Raw genomic sequence first — 25,018 nt, 5'->3', positions numbered from 1 at the left:
AAGAATAAAAAGCAAAGCAACCCAGATTGATAAATTTAAATTTTTTTTTTCAACGGTGAAGGTGAAGACCAATCCAATCCTCCTCCCGGAAGATAAAGGAAGCGGAACGCTTCACGGCAGGAAGTTCTTCGGAATTAGTATAGACCTTTTCGATGCTTAATCGTCTTTCTCTATCTATCACAAATGTATGAATCGACGGTGTATTTTCTCACTAATCTGTTTCCCTCTTGCTCACACTCGTTTGATTTAAATTATACAGTAGTGTGCGCCGATTATACGTCGAAAAGCTCTATAGATTAATGCATGATGTTTTCGAAACTGGAGGATTAACATTATTGTTCAACAACGATAGGCGATACGATGTCGCCGAAGATGTTTTGCGGTTGGATGGAAGAGGAATTCAGAAACATCAGACAGAACTGCCGTTTACGTCGTTATCCTCCATGACATAGCTTAACCTAATTCCAGCCAGAATTAAAGCAGATCATCACACAACATCTTAAACCTTTCTTATACCCTATACAGACTATGGCTTATATCATGTAATATAGGCTGTCTTCGTCTTGCAATAAGCACTCATACACGGGGGACGACTCTATCTACGATGCAGAAAAGATTTCGTTTTGCTGTGGCTAGCTGCGCGCACACTGAGTAGATAGAAAGAAGGTTGATGACGATTCTGAAGATTTCCTGCAAAAAGATGAGCGCGATGCAAGTAGATGCGACAAATGAAAGAAGATTTTTCGAAGATTGATTCGCTAGTGTGAGATTTGTTGAGCATCTAAACTTGAGATTTAGATGTGTCGCCCCCCTCACTCATACATCTATTTTTAACAGGTTTTAACTGGAAATCCTATGCCTATATTACATGATATAAGCCATAGTCTGTACGGGGTATTAGCAACAATCAATACGAAACTAACGATTTAAAATTGGCTCACTACTTGACTAGCCTCTTGGTCCCAAGCAAACGATTAACGTACCCCATTCTAGTCGAAATTCTAGTACAATGCAATGTTTGTTTTGATTCGCTATGAAAGTTTGACAGATAAAATGAGGGGTTATTGGTGTTTCCTATGTTTCGAGGGGTGAATCGATTAGCTTGGGACCGAAGAGAGTACCAGAGCTGAGCCAAAAAGTTGAGCACGTTATTTCGGGACCTTCTAGTCGTAGAGTTACCTCTATGGTACCAGAGCTGAGCCAAAAAGTTGAGCACGTTATTTCGGGACCTTCTGGTCTTAGAGTTTCCCCTATGGTATTAGCAACCGATGGAAACTAACGATTTAAAATTGGCTCACTACTTGACTAGCCTAATTGGCCCAAGCAAATCGATTAACGTATCCCATTCCAGTCAAAATTCTAGTACTACAATATGTTTGTTTTGATTCACTATGAAAGTTTGACAGATAAAATGAGGGGTTCGTGGATTTTCATATGTTTTGAGGGGTGTATCGATTAGCTTGGGACCGAAGATAGTACCAGAGCTGAGCCAAAAAGATGAGCACGTTTGTTCGGGACCTTCTGATCTTAGAGTTAGCCAGACCCCCTTCACTCTTTGGAATTTATAGAGACAGATAACGATTGACGATACAACGTTGAACTGCAGCGTTGGAAGAAAACACGCACACCATCATCTATACATGTACGAACCCACACCAGCGCAAATCAAAACAGGAAGCGGTGTTATCACTCAGCTTCGGCAGCTTCAGTTTACGATTTCATTCGCCGTCATTGAAAAATACCTTCGTTATAAAATAGAAAAGTAATCATTATTCCAACGTATTTTTTTAATAGCCAATAGCGTGCAGCGTTGGCCAAGGAAGACGGCATATTTTATTACTTTTGTTTAGCAATGATTTCGATACGTCGCGTTTTTCCATGTATACTTCTATGCAACTTCACCATATAACATATAACATATGAACAACAGCTTCATAAATCATCAATTCTCGATTGCTTTTTCGAAGGGACGTATACACGTATACACACAAAGAAAAATCGTTGCTAAAATTAAAAAAACCGTTGATATAATTAAAAGTTTGCATTGGTTCTTTTTGGTGGAAAGCAGTTAGCTTTCAAAGCGAAAGTCAATCAAATGTCAATTCAAAAGTTTTCCGGCCATTAATTTTAAAAGTTTAAACTTTCAAAACGAATTGTACTACTGTCAAATGAAAAGCCAGACAGTGTTGAAAGAAAAATATTTTTTTTTTTCTAATTCAAATCTAACTTTTAAAATGACATGTGGTATTTTCAATCGTAAAATTAAATATTTTCAGTAAAGAAAACAGTATTTTCAATTTAATCACGTCGCATTACATTTTAAATTCTAATATATGTTTTTATTTGGTTAATACATAGCCAGAAATATTTTTATCACTTGACATAAACAACAATAACAATAAATTATTATGATTACCCGATTTTCAAAGACGTCGTGGCGGTGGGTTGCTTCCTTCAGGACATCAGTCATTGATTTTGATTTGATGACTATTTGTTGTTGAAAAAACGAGGCAAATTTGTGATTACTGCGGTATTCCCATCACCGGGTTGATCACGTGCATGATAAATCCTCCATCACACACAAGGGGAAATGAACAGGCATCTTTAGGGTGACGTAAGAAAATCTGTGGTGGAATTATTCGAATAGGCTTGAACAACTCTTGAGGTAATGTCTTGGATAATGTAATGCATGATAATTACCTGGATACTAGATGAATTCAATCCGTTGAGTCAAGTTTGTCCAAATCTGGTGCCCTGAACTATGATGAAGTCCCTGCGAAACATCCTCAAGAATGCCGGAAGCTGAAAGCAAAAATCTGCATCCTGGCTAGCTTTCCGGTTCCAGTTCTGCAAAAATAAAATGAATGAAAACTGTGTATGTGATCTATCCTAAAATTTCTCACCTTAATGATTTTCTGCCTGGTAAATCCGCTGGAAGCTGGGGTGGAAGCAAAGTGAGTGAAGCTAGGAGTGAAGTGTAAATTCAATTCATTGGAAAACTGCTTCGCCTTGTTTTGTGTCGCCCGTCAAATTTAGCGCCAAGCTGAAGTCCAGTGCTGCCAAAAACATCGCAATGAGGAGGTATTTTTGACAGTTCAACAACTTTTATTTAAAAAAAAACACTTTTAAAATTACGAGTGGATAATTAAAAGAAACACTTTCAAACCAAAAAAATAACTTTCGTTTAGAATATTATCGATGTTAAAACTACACAATTTGGGAAACTTTTAATTTAAAATTGCATTATTTTTATATCAACAATATTTGTTCTTTGTGTGTAGCTGCATTCGCAAACAATGCATATTACCATAGAGGTAACTCTAAGACCACTGGGTCCCGAAGAAAATCATTATTATTTTTGGCTCACTCAGTACCAGAACAACGGTCCCAAGCAGTCCCAAGCTATGTCACTCACCCCTGCATGTTCTGCATGAATCCACACACCCCTGATGTTATCTGTCAAACTTTCATAGCGAATCAAAACAAACATAGTGTAGTAATAGAATTTCAACTAGAATAGGGTACGTTAATCGTTTGCTTGGGACCAATAGGCTACTAAAGTGGTGAGCCAATTTAAAATCGTTAGTTTCGTATTGATTGTTGCTACTACTAGCAACAATCAATACGAAACTAACGATTTTAAATTGGCTCACCACTTTAGTAGCCTATTGGTCCCAAGCAAACGATTAACGTACCCTATTCTAGTCGAAATTCTAGTACTGCACAATGTTTGTTTTGATTCGCTATGAAAGTTTGACAGATAAAATGAGGGGTTATTGGTTTTTCCTATGTTTCGAGGGGTGATTCGATTAGCTTGGGACCAAAGAGAGTACCAGAGCTGAGCCAAAAAGTTGAGCACGTTATTACGGGACCTTCTAGTCTTAGAGTTACCTCTATGCTACTAGATTGAACTAGCATTTTCACCAAATGTACTAGAATGTTTTGGTTCTATCTCTTTCACTCTACTCAAAACTGAAATGCATAAAAAAAATGACAAAATGATACGCACTCTTTGTACACTGTCAAAGAATCATTGTACACAAAATCAACATTGTTCAAATCAAAACAAAAAAAACTAGCCCATCTGGTGGATGATGGCACAAGCTTCCAAGAAAATTCTATTACAGTGAACCACATTATTTAAATGGATTTCTTCGCCAGTTAGTCGTCTGTCACTTCGTTTGTGATTATACTATTAAATTCATCATTAAATTCAAATTCAAAAATTTTGAGCTTCTAGCTTCTGTAAAAGATCGTTGATACAAATATACGAATGATAAAGATAAAATCACCAGACTCTTTTCCAAGTATCATTTATTAAATATAGCCAGTGTCGCTACCTCGAGTGTCCCTACCTAAATAATTTTATTTACCTCTTCCTCCTCCTGCGGTTTGACCGGTGGTGTTCGAATGCAAAAATACGAACAGTTTGACAGCTCTTTAACTGGAAGTTAGTTTATGTTAGCTGATTTTTTGGTAAAAATATCGTTTGCTGTTTTTCAGTTAAGCATTGGATTGCTGATCATGATCCAGCAATTCGTTTTACTGATAATGAAAACTTAAATTTGGTGTGTACAATGTCTTGGTTTTTTTTGCATGCACGTAACCTATACACAGCAAAAAAAATGTAATATCGATCAATGTAGTTCAAGCTGATGTATGAAATAATGATGTAATAGCAAAAAGCAGATACAATATTACATCAATGGATGTAATTTTGTTCGCAAAATCAATATACATCGTACAGCGTTATATTACACAACCGATGGATTGACCTGGTTGCAGCAGTTTGGATGTAATATTCAACAACTTTTTTTTTCTGTGTGGTACCGTAGTAGCATACACTGAAAAAAGTTTTCACTTAGTTTCTATTAGGAACGCACATAGTATTTTTCCAAAAACAAAAACAATGATTTTTACCTGAATATCACATAGCATTAGAAATTCTATATGAAAAATCATATAGATTTCATTGGACACATAACGTTCATGTGATTTAGTGGTGCAATTTCCAATTATGGGATCACATGAAAGTTATGTGAAATTCAAATGGATATTTTCCACTGGTAATGTGATTTATTTTATGAGTGTAGAAGTAACTCTAATACCAGAAGGTTCCGAAGAAACCTGCTCAACTTTTTGGCTCACACACTTAGATTTTTTTGCCGAGATGGGCACCACCGAGCAGCTCGGTATTTTATTTTGCTGGAAATTAAGCTAAAAATATGTTTATTAGCTTAGATCTCGGTAAAATTCCCGTTTTTTAGCTGAATCTCGGCAAGTTTTTCACTGAGATCCAGCAAAATAAAATGCCGAGCTGCTCGGTGGTGCCCATCTCGGCGAAAAAATCTAAGTGTGCAGCTCTGGAACTATCTTCGGTCCCAAGCTAATCGGTGCACCCCTCTAAACGTAGGAAAAACCACGAGCCCCTTATTTTATCTGTCAAACTTACATAGCAAATCAAAACAAACATAGTGTAGTACTAGAATTTCGATTAGAATGGGGCATGTTAATCTATTTGCTTGGGGCCAATTGGCGTTGACGGCACCGTCGAAAAAATTTCTCTTCCAGCAAATATAGACAGTTTCTTATGAGAATTTTCGGTGGAGTGAAAGGATAGTACAAAGTCCGCCATGTTTCACGCACAGTCTGACGTTTGCTTATAGATTTTCTCATAGGAGTAAAGAGCTACAGAGTCGCCGTCAACGCCAATAGGCTACACGGATAGAAATCTCCTTATACCTTTTGGCAAATTTCTATTGCTGATTATTCATAAAATGTATAAGTCAACTAATAAGCAGACGCCTTGCAAAAAGTTAATGAAGATCATGTGTCAAATGAAATGTATAAGCGGTCACACATACCTTTTATGCATTATTATAGGACCTTTGTGGTATGTCTTATGGAATGTATAAGCACAAACGAAGTGACAGACGGAGCGGCTCGAAATTTGGTTTGACGCACTTACATTTGAAATTTTCGAGTGTACCTCACGGCAACACTATCTACTCATATGTACTAGCTTAAAGTAGTTGATGCTATTGGGGCACCGCCTGTTATCTCTTTTTCTCTAACGAAAATTGAAAGGGAGAGCCTGTTGTCAAACTGCATGTCACTATGTTGTGTTCATTGTTATCTGCACTTTTTTTGTATAATGAAAGACCTTAGGCCAAAATGATTAGGAGTAAACACATCGGGTTAACATTTGCTTACAAATAAACGATGTTGAGCTGTCAATGACTCGCGCTTTTTGGCGGCAATTGTTGCTAAAGATTTCATCAGTCGGTGCTCCTAACCAAAGCCATGGTCATTCGCGACCGAGAAGATATCGTTGTTGGACGCCAAACAGGACCCGCCCGTAAAAAAAATCCAATAAAAATACAATGATTTTGAATGGAGATTTTTGTTGATTATCATAAAATCAAAACGAAAATCATGGTATATGAGAAATGTACAGTAAAAAAGGGGGGTTGTTACGAGGGGGGCGACACATCTAAATCTCAATGTTAAATGCTCAATAAATCTCACACTAGCGAATAAATCTTCGAAAAATCTTCTTTCATTTATCGCATCTACTTGCATCGCGCATCATCTTTTTGCAGGAAATCTTCAAAATCGTGATAAATCTTCTTTCTATCTACTCAGCGTACGCGCAGCTAGCCACAGCAAAACACAATATTTCCTGCATCGTAGATAGAGTCGTCCCCCTCGGGTTGTTAAGCATCTTAACAATAAAAAAACTGATTTTTCTCGAACAAATTTGATCTCATCAAATTAATTTTCATTGAGAATTGTATCTTTTAAAACGAAATTTATTTTTTCACCCGTCCAATAATTTAACAATAAATTTATAATGTGCCCGAAATTCAACCGTAAAAATCATTGTAATTTCGTTATTTTATTATAATTATTTTTTTTCGGGTGGCCATACTCGGTATGCATTTGCTCCTCCGTAGAGGAACTGAAAGCTCTCGACGAGGGCGATCTGAAGAAGGAAAATTTACTCCAAAATCATGCCGAAATCCATCGAATCGATCGACGTGCTGAAGGTGAGATGGTGAGAATGAAGGAGGATCGGATGAAACCAATTATGTTCAATTTATTATTTATTTCGGCTAAAGATGCTGTATGTCACGCGTTTGAGCATGATTGCGGTACGATGGTGCGATGCTCTATTCTGGACCGGGCTACTAGACGTGGCAAAACTAGTCATTATACCTGCTACGCGTACCTTGTTACCTGAAGACGAGGAGGGAATCTTCGGATTCATGGAGGAGGACATCAGAAATGAGGAAGCTCGTATCCGAGGACAAAAGTGTTACATCTGCAAGGAACGGTATGCAAACGTTTGGTGTTGCGCGAAGAAGTGCTTCCGTTCATTCCATACGCTTTGTGGGATGCAGAATGAGTGCCTGTCGCATTACGTGGAAACGTTCCAGTCGTGGTGCGATAAGCACGTAGCGCTGGTGGATAAGGTGAAACACTCCGAGACCGAAGCCTGTGGGATTTGCTACGATGATATGGGACCGTACAGGAAGCTGGAATCGATTCGTGACCTGTGCTGTCAGAATGGCTGGTTCCATCGGAGCTACGTGGCACAGTTTGCCCAATCGGCGAGGTACTTTTTCAATTGCCCTTTGTGCAACAAGGACGACTTTAGTCAGCAGATCCATCAGCGTGGCATTTATATTCCGGAAAATTAAGCGAAGCGGCGGAGGTGGGTGAATCAGTATTTGAATACTGAATATTTTATTTTAATTGTTCGAGGGATGCCTCGTGGGAGCTGGAACCGAATGTATTCAACGATCAGTTGGAACGTCCTTCGGAGTGTGACGCTGAAGAGTGTCGCTGTCGGTATGGGCGAGATTACGACGATTGCAAGCGTTGGGATCTGATCCTTTGTGCAACGTGCGGTTCGACTTGTCGCCAAGATCAGTGCATGGAGGTTCCCTCGAAGAACTATGTTTTCACCTTTTGTCGTCCGATTGTCCGAAAGACGCCGGAAGCGGTTTTGAAGCTAGCCGAGGCTTCCCGAAGAGTGGAAGCAGCAAGATGGGGGAAGCCGGTAACGATAGCAGAGAGGGGAGTTCTAGGGGCCGATCTAGTGGCAGACGTCAGATTGAATCGGATGATTCAGATTCTGAAGAGTCAGTTGCATTGACGACCAAACGCAAATCTCAGAAAAGACGAACCGCAATAGACAGTGACGACAGCGATTCCGATCTGGTTTCTACACGAAAGAAACCAACGTCGAAATGACGGCTGTCCACGTCTTCATCTAGTTCTTCCTCGTTCGTTTCTTCGAAACGAAGAAATCAGTCTGGAGGAACTGGTCAAGAAGATTCCACTGCCACGACGAACTTCTGTCGAAAAATTACTTCGAGTCAAACCGGTCGTAAGGCTCGAGAAGCTCAGCTCGGAAAAGATCAAATCGTTGACTTCTTCGGAGAATGAAGACGAAGCATCCTCCGCCGGATCGTCGACCGTGTTCGATTTCAACTATCGTGTGAAGTTAAACAAAAAGCAGGGCCGAAAATCGATGGTAGAATTGCAGCCGATCAAACAGGTCATCCGCTCCGACACGAACACGCTAACGGATGCCTCTGTGGAGATCGTGCGTCCCAAGACGCCTGCCCAGAAATCTTTTGGAAAGCAGTTCAAACTGAAGCTTTTTGGGTCGAAAACCGTCCCACGAAAACGTTCCACCAGCGAGTCTGATCCGGAGTACGTTACAGCGAAGAAAAGTTGATTTAATTTTAATGACGAACTTGCAGAATTTTCCAGCACTAGTGCACTAAGCAGGTCTTTCCCACGGCGCAATAGATTACTGCCAACAGTGCCACCTCAAGCGGAAATGCGATTCGAGACCGGGTTGACGTTGATGCTCAAAAGCGAGAAAATGTTCCGGATTTCTCTACCCATGCGAATGTCAGCTGGTATCACACTGCTTACAGGTACTGAGGGAGAACCTTCCAAAACTTCTAGTGTTTGGACTGGTGGTATGGCACAAAGAATGCACAATGCACCACGAACCGACGGAGAATCGTATGTGCTGTGATCAATGTGATTGGTGAGTAGGGTGCTTCATTCTGAAAAAAGTGATGAATTTCTGATGGGCCACCCTCCAGTTCGATTCATAGCCCCAAAATATGAACCTGTGCAAAAATTGGTAAAGATTGATGAAGGTTTAGAGGTCGCGCCAATGATTTGAAATTTGTATGGGAATTACTATGGAAGAATTTAAAAAATCGCTTATATCGCTATAACTTTGCTTCTACTTGTCCAAATGTCGAAAAAATTTAGTATGTTATTGCTATGGCAATAAACAAAAAGCCTACAGTTGCTACGCTCAGTTTTGCAGCGTATCAAGAATTATAAAAATGTGAAAAAATGGCAAAATAGGGTAAATTGACAGATGAATATGTACAAGGCAACAACGCCAATTTCATCGCAACAACAACAGGCTTGTTGATCATTGTCATGACAACCACATATTTTTTTTTTTCAACGTTTGGACAACTACAACCAAAGTTAGAGCAATGTAAACGAAAATCAATAATTTCCCATACTAATTCACCAAAATCTCCATACAAAATCCAAATCATTGGCGCGACCTCTAAACCTTCATCAATCTTTACCATTTTTTGCACAGGTTCATATTTTGGGGCTATGAATCGAACTGGAGGGTGGCCTATCAAAAATTCATCACTTTTTTCAAAATGAAACACCCTATATGGTGAGGCAGAAGGAAACAAGCCAGCACTTGCATTATCACGACGTTCTTATGCATAATCTAGTGTGACGAAACGTTGGATCATGCGTAAGAACCAGGGGCCTGGCTGATAGCCATGTTTTTGATGCTATCATCTGCTCTTGTCTTCCTGGTTATAACACGATTTTCTGTCCCTTTCTGCCATGTATACGTCAGGCGGGCCGTATTTAAATAAGGCCCGTGATGTTGCCTACTGTCAAACGTATAGGATTGATATAGGGTTGCCAGCCCCCTGGTAAGAACACCGTGAGAACGACAGAGTCGACTACATTCCTTCTGCCGCACCTATAGTAACGCACACGGCTCCCGCGCTGACTGTTCCTTACTTTCTCACTCTAATCAAAATTTCCTTCGATGAGTGAGAAAACAGCACCCCGTCAACACGAGCAAGGACACGAGTTGCCAGATCATTGCACACAAAACCAACTTGAATTAATTCAAAACAAAAATACTAGCGAACCTGGCGGTGAGGGGCGGAAGGTGGACTAAAATTCTATTACAGAGAACCACATTATTTTAATTCATTTCTTCGGAGAAAGTCGTCTGTAACTTCGTTTGTGGTATAAGGCTGTTGTTTTGGCAAAAATGTATAAGTGAAACATATGCATAAAATAATTGATTTTCGTTTCGTGTAGTTAAGTAGAGAGCCAATTTAAAAATCGTTAGTTTCCACCTGTTGGTAGTAGCATAGAGGCAACTCTAAGACTAGAAGGTCCCGAAGAAACGTGCTCAACTTTTTGGCTCAGCTCTGGTACTCTCTTCGGTCCCAATCGATTCACCCCGCGAAACATAGGAAAATTCACTAGCCCCTCATTTTATCTGTTAAACTTTCATGCACGCGGTAACCAAGGCCAACATTAGAGCCATTTCCCCTACTCGATTTTTCATTAGCGTAAATTTAACTTGAAATATTTCGTGCAGATTCATATCCCTCACCAAGCTGTTTGACAACCGTCCACTCCCCCGTAATTATTTATAAATTTGACAGAAAGGACAGATATCAACTTTTTCGAAATGAATAAAATGGAATAAAACAAGCAAAAGCGGCTTTTATTTGTGTTAATTTTGTGGTTGTTGTTCCATGTCCTGGTGCCGTGCCGATGTGAAATCCGTTTTTCATCCCTTTTGAAGCATGTCCAAGCGCCGTAATTTATTGGATTCCGCCGAAAAACGTAAGCGACCTTTAACAGTTGTATACAAATTTTGAACCTTCATTGTATGAAAATGCTTGCCAGGCCGTTCTCTTCAAAATGTTGCTGTTGCCCGAGGACGTCTCAAGGGAGCGCTGGCGGACATCGTGACCCACAGTGACGATGAGTCCGATTCGGATGATTCCCATGCAACTCGCCAATCGAAACGATCCAAAACCGTAACCTCGGATTCCATCCCCATCCCACATCAGTCGTACATCATGAAACTTTTCGATCGCAGCGTCGATCTGGCTCGGTTCGATGAATCCACTCCCCTTTATCCCATCTGTCGAGCTTGGATGCTAAATCAACCCAGAATGAATCCCAAACCCGTCCGGACACCGTCACCCGTGAAGCGAGAGTACAATCCCCAGATGGCCGAACAGTATCGTAATGGAGAACTGAAGGAAATTCGAGCGATGCCAAAGCCGGAAGCCAGTTCCGTCGAAAAGTATCCTTCACCCGTCGATAGTCAGCGGCGAGCTTCTAAGGATAAGCTTGATGCCAATTTGGAACCCGTTTCGAAGGCTGTCCTGCTGGAGGAACACAAGAAGCGCTGGGGCCAGGTTCGGCGGAACTGGGAACAGTATAACAGGGTCAAAGCCGAGCGGCATGAGGCAAGTTTCGAACTGCTGGATGCTTTGCTTAAGACGCAAGTTTGACGATTTCTTGCATGGATTTTAAAAATATGACTAAGTTTATCTAAATGTAGGTAGTTCTTATTTTATTATATTTAACAAACTAATCTTAACTTTTAAAAATAGTTTCCAAATATGGATCGATATAAACATTTGGAAAACAACAGAATAAAAACAGATCAGACATTATTTCTGAATGAGTTTTCTTTATCGAAGTCTGACGCTTGATGCGTTGATATTTTTTCTGGGAATTTGAAAATACTCAGGAAAATAATAAGGTTCTATGAACAACTAAAAACACTTTCACAAAACCGCGTATCAGTCACATATTTACTTGATTTATTATCCACATGGATTGCGATTCTGTTCTGGGTAGTGTATAGTGTGTAATCTGAAATGTTCATGAGATGAGGGTTTGTTAATTCTTACGTGCGTGAAGATTTTCTTTTCCAAAGAGTACTGTCCATAATTAGGCACTGTTCAACTATGGTGCTTGAACGACAGTTAAAATTATCTTTCAACTTAAAGGCAATAACTCCGTGGCAACATTTCAAAGGTGCGTAATTTTTTTGTGAACAATGGCTTCAGCCGTCGATTTCTCGCGAATAAAAGCCCACGCATGAAAATCAATGACACCACCAGGTAGAGGAATGTTTTCTCTACCAACTAGTATTGTTGATTTGGAGGAGTGAGCTTTTATTTGCGAGGAATCGACGGCTGAAGCCATTGTTCACAAATAAAATTACGCCCCTTTGAAATGTTGGTACTGAACTGTTACTGAGTCATATGAGATTGGTTGGTTCACTCAATCGTATGTGCTTTTCTCTGCCTAAGACTGGATGTTTTTTGCATCTTAGTTCAAATGTGAATTTTCATAACTTTCACATTCACTATAACATTATTTTAAAATTAAACAAGTTCAAAGGTTTCGCTACCATAAATAACATGCTAAAGATCATTGTCATACATTCGGTAAATCAGATTAAAAATCAAAAATCCCCTATTCAAGCATTTTGAACTGTGCGACTGATCTCGATCATCTCGAAAGTATTCCTTGTTAATCCTCGCGTAACATTTGAAACGGCACAAACTGTTACGCCCGAATTAATAACAGTTCCATGCCCTGTGGATTTCCTATCTACATGGGACTGTTATGCGAATGGCAGTAGTTTTTAGAAGTTTCAACACTTTCAAGTGCTTTAGATCAAATCCTAGAAAATTTCATTTAATGTCAAATCCTTCAGGAAAATCACTCAAAACATAAGGCCTACACGTCTAACTATAACAATTCTGCGACTGAAATCAATTGACTCAGAGCATTTTCTTTCCATACGAAATTTACTCATATTTGAAAAAAAAAACTGTAGCAATAACTGCAGTTTTTTTTTATATGAGTAAATTTCGGATGGAAAAAATATGGAAACGATCCAGTGAATCTTGATGAATGTGGGCGTCTTAGTGGAATACCTGTATAATGAGAGAGAGGATTAGTATTTTCCATTTAATTCCACTACTTTATTTGCTTATCCTTGACAGATACGCGTATTTCGTCTACAATGTGAAGACTTCTTCAGTGTCTTGTACTAATACTCGAGTATTAGTACAAGACACTGAAGAAGTCTGCAATTGTAGACGAAATACGCGTATCTGTCAAGGATAAGCAAATAAAGTAGTGGAATCAAATGGAAAATACTAATCCTTCTCTCTCTCATTATGATCCAGTGAAATCGAATATTGTGGGTCGCATCTTTATCGCCTACATTTACTTTTTTCACGCAAGCAGCTGCTCGTGAAAAGCACAGCTTAACGTATCGGGAAAGAGCGTATCAAATTCTGTTGGATTTTCAATTCACCGTAGGTGTAAACTGATCGATTTCACTCAATGTGAAATGTTAACTGCCAAAGGAGCATATTGAAAAATGTTCCTCAATCATTTTTACGTTTTTCGCTAGCGAAATTTTACGATTTTTCACTTGCTTCCAATTTCACTTCGCTTTGATCTATATACGAGGTTTTAATGGGTAACTTAACGAACCTACAGAAGAGATTTTAATAAGCTTTTGTCGAAAGTAATTGAACTATTCCGGATATCGACGTTCTACTGTAATTGTTTTTTAACTGCTGGGAAGTTACGATCCATTATCCGAATCAGCATCGATTTGCAACACTCAAAAACCGCACAGTACTGATCAACACATAATTCAATTCCTTAAATCTTCATAAAATCGCAAATGTCATCAAAAATAAACACCAAAGCCATACAACTTGCGCTGGTTTCACATCCTTCCTCTTTATTAGATCCCTTTGAAAATTAATTTTACGGATTTGTTGTCACTGGAACAATCTAACCTAAAAATAAAAGAAACAACATTCATGAAACCCTCCTCACAAGCAACAAACAATATTCAACTTACCCCCATCCAGTTGAGGTCAGAACGGAAACCAGCTCCTTCCCCGGTATCGTCTTAAATCCTAAACGGAATTCCACGGCACGGCAGAGCTTATCGCAATCTTCTGGCTTCACGTTCGGATTCCAGCAGCGTTAGGATATCACCTTCGCGGACTGGACCCTTGACGTTGCGGATGATTTGGCGGTTCTGTTCACTGATGAATTCCACCTTCACCTGGGTACACTGGCCCTGGGAACCGGTACGGCCGAGGACCTTGATGACGCGAGCCAAAACGACGGACTTATCCATGATTTTTCGGGATTTTAACGCAGCACACGTGTGACCACTAGCAACAAAACACGGCAAAAGAGCGAGAAAGTGACAGCTGCCGGAGTAAATTTGATAGATCGAACCGTAAAATTTATTTAATGACAGTCTTTGAAACAAATTAAGTTGGCTGCTTTGGACCGGGAAATTTCCGGTCTAGCCCCAGTGGTCGAAAGTTGGATGCAATTTAAATTTTCCGTTGGGACCAAGGCCTGTATAGAGATCGAAGGGAAGTGAAAATCTCATAAATAAAATACTCGATTTTTCATTAGCGTGAAAATGCAATTAGGTTGTTTAGGGGTGTTGACTAGGGTGTTGAGGTAAATACATATTCGTAATCTGCATTAATGTAACATCGAAAAATATTTTGATCGGAAGGAGATTACGTCAAAAAGCTAAGAGCAAATTTTCATTACGTCGAGAGTAACAAAGGTAAACAAAGTCGAGCTATCAGTGTAAATCAATACTGTCCGAATCAGGATATAGGATCACATCCCATTTTTAAATTTATTTACCAACCAAATTGCTTTTTGACGTAATCACCTTCCGATCACAATATTTTTCGATGTTACTTAAGACACCCGATTTCTATGGAGATGCCGTTTGTCTTAAGTAACAGCGCCTAGAACAGCGCAGAGAAACCCGTGAAAAGTGTACGTGCGTCGTTTCGCTTTCTCATCATTAAAGTGAATAAATCGAACTGTTTGTTGCCGAGTTTGTTGCTAAGATGATTTCGGTGGTCCATAAATGATGTATGAGTTGCACGTAAGGAGACGTGATTGATAATTCTCCCGAATATCCTGGTAAATACACTTTTGACTTAAGTAACATTAGGGGACCACCAAATGACGTATAATAACTTGAAATGAACATGAAAGTTGGGGATCTGCTTTGTATGATTAAAACCCTGCTTAATATGTTAAACATTGCTATCACTATGAGATTACATGTGTTTAATTGGAAATAGAATAACTTTTCGGTCGTCAAAACAAAACATAATATTTCTCGGATCGGGCGAATGTTACTTTCGAAATAATGAACATTTGCTCTTGATATAGTGTAATAGCAGGAGCATCGATTGACACTGATAGCTCGACTTTGTTTACCTTTGTTACTTTCGACTTAATGAAAATTTGCTCTTGATTTCATTATGGGCGACGCAGTCGACTCACCGACGAACCGACATGCCACAGGAGCATTTCGTTTGTCCACAATTCGAATTGTCAGACGAGCGATTCGAACTTTCAAACGGGCGATCAGATTTGTCAAACGAGGTGAGACGCAAACCAAGGCAATATAAATTAAACGTGGGTTCGTATCCTTGCTCATGGTATGAAGCGATGGGATGAGTAGATGTCGGTGGTGTTTAGCGTATTTTAAATATGGCGTCTTGGGCATACATTTAAAAGTAGCTTGAGATGAGCTGTCACGTCGGTTCGTCGGTGGTTTACTATCTAAGTACAAGACAATAGATTCCCTGTTGGTAAAACCATAGAGGTAACTCTAAGACCACTGGGTCCCGAACAAAATCATTATTATTTTTGGCTCACTCAGTACTAGAGCAACGGTCCCAAGCAGTCCCAAGCTATTTCACTCACCCCTGCATGTTCTGCATGAATCCACACACCCCTGATGTTATCTGTCAAACTTTCATAGCGAATCAAAACAAACATAGTGTAGTAATAGAATTTCAACTAGAATAGGGTACGTTAATCGTTTGCTTGGGACCAATAGGCTACTAAAGTGGTGAGCCAATTTAAAATCGTTAGTTTCGTATTGATTGTTGGTAAAACTCTCGCGTTTCTATACGTTTGCCCGACCAGGCGCTGGTTCGCGTTTGACAGAAAATTGGTTCATAATGCCAACCGGTGGCAACTAACGATTATAAATTGGCTCACTAGTTGGCTCACTTGACTAGCCTATTGGTCCCAAGCAAATCGATTAAAGTACCCCATTCTAGTCGAAATTCTAGTACTACACTATGTTTGTTTTGATTCGCGATGAAAGTTTGACGGATAAAATGAGGCGTTCGTGGATTTTTCTATGTTTCGAGGGATGCATCATAGAGGTAACTCTAAGACCACTGGGTCCCGAAGAAAATCATTATTATTTTTGGCTCACTCAGTACCAGAACAACGGTCCCAAGCAGTCCCAAGCTATTTCACTCACCCCTGCATGTTCTGCATGAATCCACACACCCCTGATGTTATCTGTCAAACTTTCATAGCGAATCAAAACAAACATAGTGTAGGAATAGAATTTCAACTAGAATAGGGTACGTTAATCGTTTGCTTGGGACCAATAGGCTACTAAAGTGGTGAGCCAATTTAAAATCGTTAGTTTCGTATTGATTGTTGATAATACCATACACAGCAAAAAAAAATGTAATATCGATCAGTGTAATTCAAGCTAATGTATGAAATAATGATGTAATAGCAAAAAGCAGATACAATATTACATCAATGGATGTAATTTTGTTCGCAAAATCGATGTACATCGTACAACGTTATATTACACAACCGATGGATTGACCTGGTTGCAGCAGTTTGGATGTAATATTCAACAACTTTTTTCTGTGTAGAGGTAACTCTAAGACTAGAAGGTCCCGAAGAAACGTGCTCAACTTTTTGGCTCAGCTCTGGTACCACAAACGAAGTGACAGACGGAGCGGCTCGAAAACTTTGGTGACTAACCTGCTATTGCAATTTTTCAGTGTACCACATGGCAACACCACTACTACTGGATTGTACCAACAATCAATACGAAACTAACGATTTTAAATTGGCTCACCACTTTAGTAGCCTATTGGTCCCAAGCAAACGATTAACGTACCCTATTCTAGTTGAAATTCTATTACTACACTATGTTTGTTTTGATTCGCTATGAAAGTTTGACAGATAACATCAGGGGTGTGTGGATTCATGCAGAACATGCAGGGGTGAGTGAAATAGCTTGGGACTGCTTGGGACCGTTGTTCTGGTACTGAGTGAGCCAAAAATAATAATGATTTTCTTCGGGACCCAGTGGTCTTAGAGTTACCTCTATGATTGTACCACATGGCAACACTACTACTAGATTGAACTAGCATTTTCACCAAATGTACTAGAATGTTTTGGTTCTATCTCTTTCACTCTACTCAAAACTGAAATGCATAAAAAAATGACAAAATGATACGCACTCTTTGCACACTGTCAAAGAATCATTGTACACAAAATCAACTTTGTTCAAATCAAAACAAAAAAACTAACCCATCTGGTGGATGATGGCACAAGCTTCCAAGAAAATTCTATTACAGTGAACCACATTATTTAAATGGATTTCTTCGCCAGTAAGTCGTCTGTCACTTCGTTTGTGCTGGTACTCTCTTCGGTCCCAAGCTAATCGATTCACCCCTCGAAACATAAGAAAATCCAATAACCCCTCATTTTATCTGTCAAACTTTCATAGCGAATCGAAACAAACATGGTGTAGTACTAGAATTTTGACAAGAATGGGATACGTTAATCGATTTGCTTGGGACCAATAGCACAAACGAAGTGACAGACGGAGCGGCTCGAACACTTTGGTGACTAACCTGCTATTGCAATTTTTCAGTGTACCACATGGCAACACCACTACTACTGGATTGTACCATAGAGGTAACTCTAAGACAAGTAGGTCCCAAAGAAACGTGCTCAACTTTTTGGCTCACCTCTGGTACTATCTTCGGTCCCAAGCTTGTCGAATCACCCCTCGAAACATAGGAAAAACCAATAACCCCTCATTTTATCTGTCAAACTTTCATAGCGAATCAAAACAAACATTGCGTAGTACTAGAATTTCGACTAGAATAGGGTACGTTAATCGTTTGCTTGGGACCAATAGGCTACTAAAGTGGTGAGCCAATTTAAAATCGTTAGTTTCGTATTGATTGTTGATAATACCATAGAGGTAACTCTAAGACTAGAAGGTCCCGAAATAACGTGCTCAACTTTTTGACTCAGCTCTGGTACTCTCTTCGGTCTCAAGCTAATCGATTCACCCCTCGAAACATACGAAAAACCAATAACCCCTTATTTTATCTGTCAAACTTTCATAGCGAATCAAAACAAACATTGCGTAGTACTAGAATTTCGACTAGAATAGGGTACGTTAATCGTTTGCTTGGGACCAATAGGTTAGTCAAGTAGTGAGCCAATTTAAAATCGGCGAATGAGAACGACCCAAATTTGAGTTTAGTTCATTCATAATCGCCCAGGCCAGTGACAAGACCTATACTAACAGCAGCGTTTGACAGTAGGAAGCATGTCCCGGGCTCAAATCGTTTATTTTGCTGTTCTGGGCCCGCTGTCACTGTATAACATGTTGCCTACGCGCCTGCCACTGGGCTGTAATCGCCAAAAGTTCAGGAACTCAGCGATGAGTAAATTTGCCTCATGTTTTCCCAGGATTTTCCATTGAAAAATTCCCGAATTTGAGAAAAGTAAACATTGGATTCACTCAGTCTATTGGTACTACTCCGAGACAGATTTTTTAGGTTTTCCACAGGAAACCATGAGACAAATTTTACTCATCGCTGAGTTCCTGCACTTTTGGCGATTATGAGTGAACTAAACTCAAATTTGGGTCGTTCTCATTCGCCGTGCAACAATATTTCACGATCTGCTTCACCTCTATCTGTACTCATTGGGCTTTAACAAAAACCTTTCAGTTCCAGTGATGCCACATATACAGATTTATCTACAATGTAATACAGATATTTTGACAATTTTGGATGCAGAAATCTCTAAATACGCTAAATACTGACTTGTACAGATATGTGAATAATGAAACAGATTTATACAGATTTTTTGAAAAAAAAAATATATATATATATTACAGACTTTTGAGCTAAACCAACGCAAATTTTTTTTTTAAACTCAAAATACATATGCAAACTCGGAAAAAGGTGGCATCACTGGTCAATTCAGTTCGCTTCTTTTCTCTGTTTACGTCAAGTTTTCGTTTGTTGATAGCTAATTTTATTCGATCCTATCGATCCTATCTAAATACAAAAATTGTTACTCTAGATATTTGTTTACAAAGACGATGGATTTCGACAACGTCTGCCGTCTTTGCGCGGCAGAGAAACTCAAGCTCAGAGAAATCTCCAACGACGAACGACACCCTCAACTGGTCCATCAGTTGCGGAGCATTCTGCAAGTTGATGTAGGTAGTCAATGCGATTTTACACCAATTCAAAATCTTTTAAGTCATGTAAATTTTTCAGTACGATGAAAACGACGGCCTTCCTCAGAAGGTGTGTAAACCGTGCATCAATGCATTGCAGAAGATTCAGGACACTCTGGACGAGTACCGCAGCAATGATATGAAAATGAGAAAACAGCTTCTCAACTTAGATGAAGTCGAAGTAAAGCTGGAAGAACTGGTCGAAGGGGAAAGCGGCGACGCCCTGGGGGCGTACAGTTTGAAGAATGTGTAAGTTTCATGAGTTTGCTATTGCTTCATAAATTAATGCATGTTTCCTGGTAGGAAAATCGAGGTTCTTGAGGTAGTCGCCGATATAGACTCTATATCAGAGATTGAGGCAGCTGAGGAATGGCTTGAAGATAATTCTGGAGATGAAGAGAAGAAAAACCAAGCAAACGAATCTCCAACGGGTGTCAAGCGCCGTCGGGTGCGAAATGACGAATTTATCACATTCGAAGTGGAAGATGGTTCCGTTGGAGAAGAAACCGCTACTGAAGATGAAACCGCACCTATGATGAAAAAAAGGCAAGTACGAAAAGCAAATTCTATCAAGAAAGTTCGTCGAAAGCGAGGTACTAAACAGCCTGAAGATCCAAATAGACCGCGTTTGAATGATTACAAATGTTACATATGCAAAAGCGAACCACTTGGATCGGCTAAAGCATTGCTAGACCATTTAAGCTCCCACATTGATCAGTTACCGTATACGTGTGCGATCTGCGTGCAAGAAACGATTGAAATCAAGCAGATCCGGTCATTGAATTTGCACCTAAAAATGCACGAACAGCCGAGTAAATGCGCCTATTGTGATCGCCGGTATGCCAACGAACGGGCCCGAGACTATCATGTACAAACGTATCATCTGGGAGATAACGCCCCCTGTCCATCCACTTGTGACCAGTGCGGCAAGGTATGTCCCTCGGCTCTGTCATTGCGTACGCACATGCGATGTCACACCATCTCATTTAGCTGCGAGTACTGCTCCAAAACTTTCGCACAAAAGTCCAAACTGAAGCGCCATATCGTAAGGGTTCACGAAAAGACCGAAGGGTACGAGTGTACTATCTGCCAGAAGCGCCTCAACACGATCGATGCGTATGAGCTACACGTTCGCACCATCCACGAAGGGCGGCGCGATCACGAGTGCGACGTGTGTGGCCGCCGTTTTACGACGGCTGCCTTCCTAAGGATGCATCAGAAGCAGTACGAGGGTGGAGTTTGTAAGCCGAAGAACAATTGGAAAGCACATTATACGACTAGGATCAATGAGGAAGGTATAAAGCTGTTTAGCTGCAAGATATGCAACAAACAAGATATGCGTGCCATTAGCGAACACTTGCGGGTGCATTTCCCCGGAGAACATGAATGTCCGGTTTGTTTCGCCAAGTTTCCTCGAAAATCGTCCTTCGACAGGCATCGACTGACGCACAGCGAGATAGCACACAGCTGTTTTAGCTGTGCTAAAAATTTCCTCTCTCTTCGAACGCTCTCCTGTCACTTGGCTAAAGTGCACGGTATTGGACAGATTTTGGAGACCGACTTAACGGTCGTTTCGGAAGACGAAGAAATAGATTTTGATGTCGTAGAATAGGTAAGTCCATTTAATTAAACGAATTTAGATGTCGATAATTTGCGCACTGGTAGATCTCTGCTTCGAAATCCAATTTTCAATAATTACTAACCTGACTGAAGAGACTGTTCTGGCAGGTCCCAGAGGGCATCACTTGGGACCCCAGAGGATGAAAAGGTACCGGCAGGTGAGGTCCAACTGCAGTCGGGTGTGGATAGTTGGTTGGCATGTCGGAAGAGTACGACGAACTGGATGTTTCTTCCACCGATGGTCGATGCTCAGCTAGGGGTAAAGGTTGAACCTGCATTGGCGGTATTGCAGCGGCGGTATCTGAGGTTGCTTCCAGTGGTGTCATGTCGGTGTCGGACGAGGTTTGTTTACTGCCGGCAGGTCTGTCCTTTCGGAAGCGTTTGTACAGTTGTACGCCTTCTATCTGCATGCCATGAGCGCGGATTTTATGCTGGGTTAGCAAGAAGTTAAATCTGAAAAATGGAGGTTAATTCATGACAGAAAAGGAAAAATATAGTAGCCTACCTACAGAATGTTTCTAACATCATCACAGAAAAAGAAAATTGGAATGTAGGTACCCACGTAAAAAAGGGTTGGGTGTATACCCTAATAAAATTTTGTATGGTTATTTTGCTTAACGACATGTTCAAAAAGATAAAAGCTTGAAGAGCGACATGGTCTTGGCATTAAAGCTTCCGGAATCACACGATCTGTCGGTCTTTGGCAGCAGACCTCAGTTCGATATCCAAAATGTTCTATAATGCTAGAGATCTGTCGAAACTGAAATGAGTTTAATAAACGTCCACTTACCTGTATCCCGCTCCGCAAATGTCGCACGTCAGCTGCTGTCCGGTGTGTCGCCAGACGTGCAACCGCAGCTCGTTCGCGGCCATAAACTTCTTGCCACAGTACGAACACTCATGCTTGTACGAGCTTGAGTTGTGCTTTCGCATGTGCTTATTGAGTGCATTCTTCCAGGTGCACTTGACGCCGCAAATCTCGCACTCGAAAATTTTCTTCTGGTGCAGAGACTCTATGTGCATCGTAACGTCCCGCTTGGAGTAGAACTTCTTATCGCACATGCTGCACGGATAGTCCCGCTGATCGTTGTGGTACTTCATGTGCACGAAGAACGAGCCCCGCGTTGACAGGATCTTGCCGCAGATCGAGCACATGTGGTCGCGCTCTTTACCGGAAGGTTTGGATTTCCTGATTAGCTCGGAATGAGACGCCCGATGACCCGCCATTTGGCGGCGTTGTTTGCATTTAAAATCGCAAAATTCGCACTCGTAGATGTCCTTAACCTTCTTTTTCTCGTCCCACTGGGCTCTTTTGTGCTTATAACCAGAGTGTTTCTTCTTGTGACTGGCCAACTGTATTATTCGCGTACACGTGTATGGACACTCGGAACATTTGAGGATTTCGGAAGAGTTGTTTTCTTCCGAAGAATCATCCGACTGGGAAGTTTTGTGAGATTGCTCCTCTTGATTCTCCACTTCTTTCGACTTGTCATTTTTTGGTAGTTCCTCTTGCATCAACTGCTGTTTCTTCTTTTTATGCTTCTTCCTGTGACTGTCCATCTGGACAGCTTTGGTACATGTGAAATCACAATAGGAACAGCTAAACTTTCTTTGCGGGATTATGTCGCGATGCTTCTTCATGTGACTAGCTAGCTGTATTCGTCTCGAACAGTTAAAAGAACAGTAAGAGCATTTCAGTTCATTTTCCGTTAACTCTTGCTTGAATTTCACCGCCAACGGAATGTCATCTTCCGTGTCTGAGAAGTTATCATCCCGATCGCTCATTCCTCCCAAGCTAGCCACTTCCACTTTTATTTCAGATTGAATGCTATCCACTAGAATTTCCCCAAATTCATCCATCTCGGATTTGACTTCCGGTTTTGTTTTGGGATCCGCAGGCTTCAAAGCCCGCTTCCTAGCAATGTCCTCTAGTTCCCTGGTAGCTTTGGCGCAATTACGAATGAACCTTATCGTCAGCTTGATGTGCATAATACATTCGTCGCATGCCAGATTGGACAAGCCTCGGTCGTTTCCATCGGACAGTAGAAGGTTAAGAAACTTCCCAGCGTCCTCCGATCGGTTGATATCGTTTATGTTGGTTCCCATCAGTTCGCTGAACAGCTTCCGGGCACAAAACCGACAGAAATACTCCGAATCTGGATGAAACAACTCACCGTTGAGATACTGCGATGGGACGGCATCCGCCGAGCGTCGGAAGCTACTCTCGTCCTGCAGAATGTCCTTACTTTCGAAGTGGCTCCAACAGACGAAAGCCAATTCCGGGACGGTCCATGATTCCGGTTTGCCCAGGGCTTTGATCCATTGTCGGCGCAGGTCTTCGGCCTTCGGAAAGCAGAATAGGACCGTACCGAAGTCCCTGTTGGACGCTTCACAGTTGGTCACAGCACAGCATTTAGCCATGCTGGGTGATCTGGGCAAGGGAGTATTGTGCACTATGTTCGTAGCACTTTTTCCAACGTGAACTGCTTACAATAGAAGAATTCAGAATAATTATTAAGATTTTGTCGCGTCAGGAAAATATGTGTTTACCTCATAAAATGAATGACAACAAAACACTGTTTGGGGATGTCTTGACTCTTGACGTATAGCTGAAGCGGAACGTTTTCGACAGTGCTGGTCAAACACATTGTGTTACTGCTATGACTATGACGTCAACTCTGACTAATAATTCAGGCGTTACATTTGAAAACGGCACGAAAGCTTTTGTGAACAAAAGTCCTAAGGCCCTTTACGCGTGAACCGAAGTACTCCCACGCAAACCAATACCACTATCGGAAAGGAGGAATTTTCCACTTAGCTAATATGTTTCCCCACTAACTTGGGATGCAGTAGTAAATACCACATTCTGAGGTTTGAGCTGCATGTGGAGAAACGGTTTCCACTGAAGTAAAATAATCGAAAAATAGATTCAATGGTATGATGACTTTCGACGATGTCAAATGTTGTGCCTTTTTCTTCCACAATGATGCTGCAAAGCCATCGTTAGATGAAGGAAGGTTATCCAAAGCAGTATCCATAACGTCCTTCGATTCCAAATATTTCCGAAGATGGAATTTGATAGGCATTAATATTTCTGAAATTATGACAAAATTGCTTTATGTACATTATGTAGATTTACAATCACACACTTGTCAGACCGTCACTCCACGTGGCGATCTAGTGTGCTGTGCGCGCCGCATACAGACGTCAACAGTAACACACGGTGGGGTTGGATTCGTGTTTTATGTAACCGTTAATTTAATTGACGATCAAAATCTTGTGTTTAGAACAAAATTGCAACAAAACTAACCGAGATAGAAAGTTGGTGTCAAAGAGAGAATTGCAGAGCGCTTCGAGAGGCATAATTTAGTTGGACAAAACAATACACTTGATTACGTATCTTTTGAAATAATAAGAGAAAACACCTATTTTAGACATGTGTATATCTTAACTGTAACTAAATGCCTCGCTAAATGCAGCTTACTTGAAGTAGAAAGGACACTATTAAGGAGGAAATTGTCTTAGCTGTCCACCCGCATAAACGCGAACCATAACTTGACCTTACCGAAAATGGTTAAAAACTGTTTATAATCCCTACTAATCTTTACCTGAAATGGTTATAGAACTTTACATGAACCCTGGATTGTACGACTTTTCCCCGAAAACACTTTCCCCGAAAGTTATTGCCCCGAATGTAACGTTTCCCCGAAATACAATTCCCCGAATGGCACAGTTCCCAGAAAATAATTTCCCCGAATGTACCATTTCCCCGAATCTGCGTATCTTCGCTGGTTAACTACTTGTATCGAACAATACCACAATAAACATATTAATGTGCGTCGAATAAAGACAATAGTTTGACTTTCGTTAAAA

The 25,018-nt window shown here is 40.6% G+C and overlaps 4 protein-coding genes and 1 pseudogene across 4 annotated transcripts; 3 read left to right on the top strand and 2 right to left on the bottom strand.

Annotated features, from left to right (window-relative positions):
• The first annotated feature begins 7,237 nt into the window (after positions 1 to 7,237).
• LOC135710179 (pineapple eye protein-like) lies at positions 7,238 to 8,814 on the top strand (annotated as a pseudogene).
• Positions 8,815 to 10,847: 2,033 nt separating this feature from the next.
• LOC135710178 (protein lin-37 homolog) lies at positions 10,848 to 11,652 on the top strand. The gene is made up of 2 exons (XM_065232692.1): positions 10,848 to 10,944; positions 11,008 to 11,652. Exons 1-2 carry the CDS (start codon positions 10,905 to 10,907, stop codon positions 11,622 to 11,624), a joined length of 657 nt encoding a protein of 218 aa, XP_065088764.1. The 5' UTR covers positions 10,848 to 10,904; the 3' UTR covers positions 11,625 to 11,652.
• A 2,210-nt stretch (positions 11,653 to 13,862) lies between these two features.
• Positions 13,863 to 14,374, bottom strand: RpS28b (Ribosomal protein S28b). The gene is made up of 2 exons (XM_065232691.1): positions 14,015 to 14,374; positions 13,863 to 13,949 (listed from the first exon to the last, which is right to left on the bottom strand). The coding sequence occupies exon 1, from the start codon at positions 14,297 to 14,299 to the stop codon at positions 14,102 to 14,104; it is 198 nt and encodes a 65-aa protein (XP_065088763.1). The 5' UTR covers positions 14,300 to 14,374; the 3' UTR covers positions 13,863 to 13,949; positions 14,015 to 14,101.
• A 4,938-nt stretch (positions 14,375 to 19,312) lies between these two features.
• LOC135710176 (zinc finger protein 16-like) lies at positions 19,313 to 21,152 on the top strand. The gene is made up of 3 exons (XM_065232690.1): positions 19,313 to 19,504; positions 19,566 to 19,774; positions 19,829 to 21,152. The coding sequence occupies exons 1-3, from the start codon at positions 19,385 to 19,387 to the stop codon at positions 21,135 to 21,137; spliced, it is 1,638 nt and encodes a 545-aa protein (XP_065088762.1). The 5' UTR covers positions 19,313 to 19,384; the 3' UTR covers positions 21,138 to 21,152.
• LOC135710175 (zinc finger and SCAN domain-containing protein 12-like) lies at positions 21,143 to 23,645 on the bottom strand. The gene is made up of 2 exons (XM_065232689.1): positions 21,936 to 23,645; positions 21,143 to 21,598 (listed from the first exon to the last, which is right to left on the bottom strand). The coding sequence occupies exons 1-2, from the start codon at positions 23,564 to 23,566 to the stop codon at positions 21,214 to 21,216; spliced, it is 2,016 nt and encodes a 671-aa protein (XP_065088761.1). The 5' UTR covers positions 23,567 to 23,645; the 3' UTR covers positions 21,143 to 21,213.
• Between the last annotated feature and the right edge of the window lie 1,373 nt (positions 23,646 to 25,018).

This window comes from Ochlerotatus camptorhynchus, unplaced genomic scaffold, assembly GCF_037179485.1.
Source record: "Ochlerotatus camptorhynchus isolate MF236.1 unplaced genomic scaffold, CSIRO-AGI_Acam_v1.1 ptg000371l, whole genome shotgun sequence".
Lineage (NCBI taxonomy): Eukaryota > Metazoa > Arthropoda > Insecta > Diptera > Culicidae > Ochlerotatus > Ochlerotatus camptorhynchus.
Note: the sequence above shows the minus strand (reverse complement) of the source record. Positions and strands in the feature narration are given on the sequence as shown.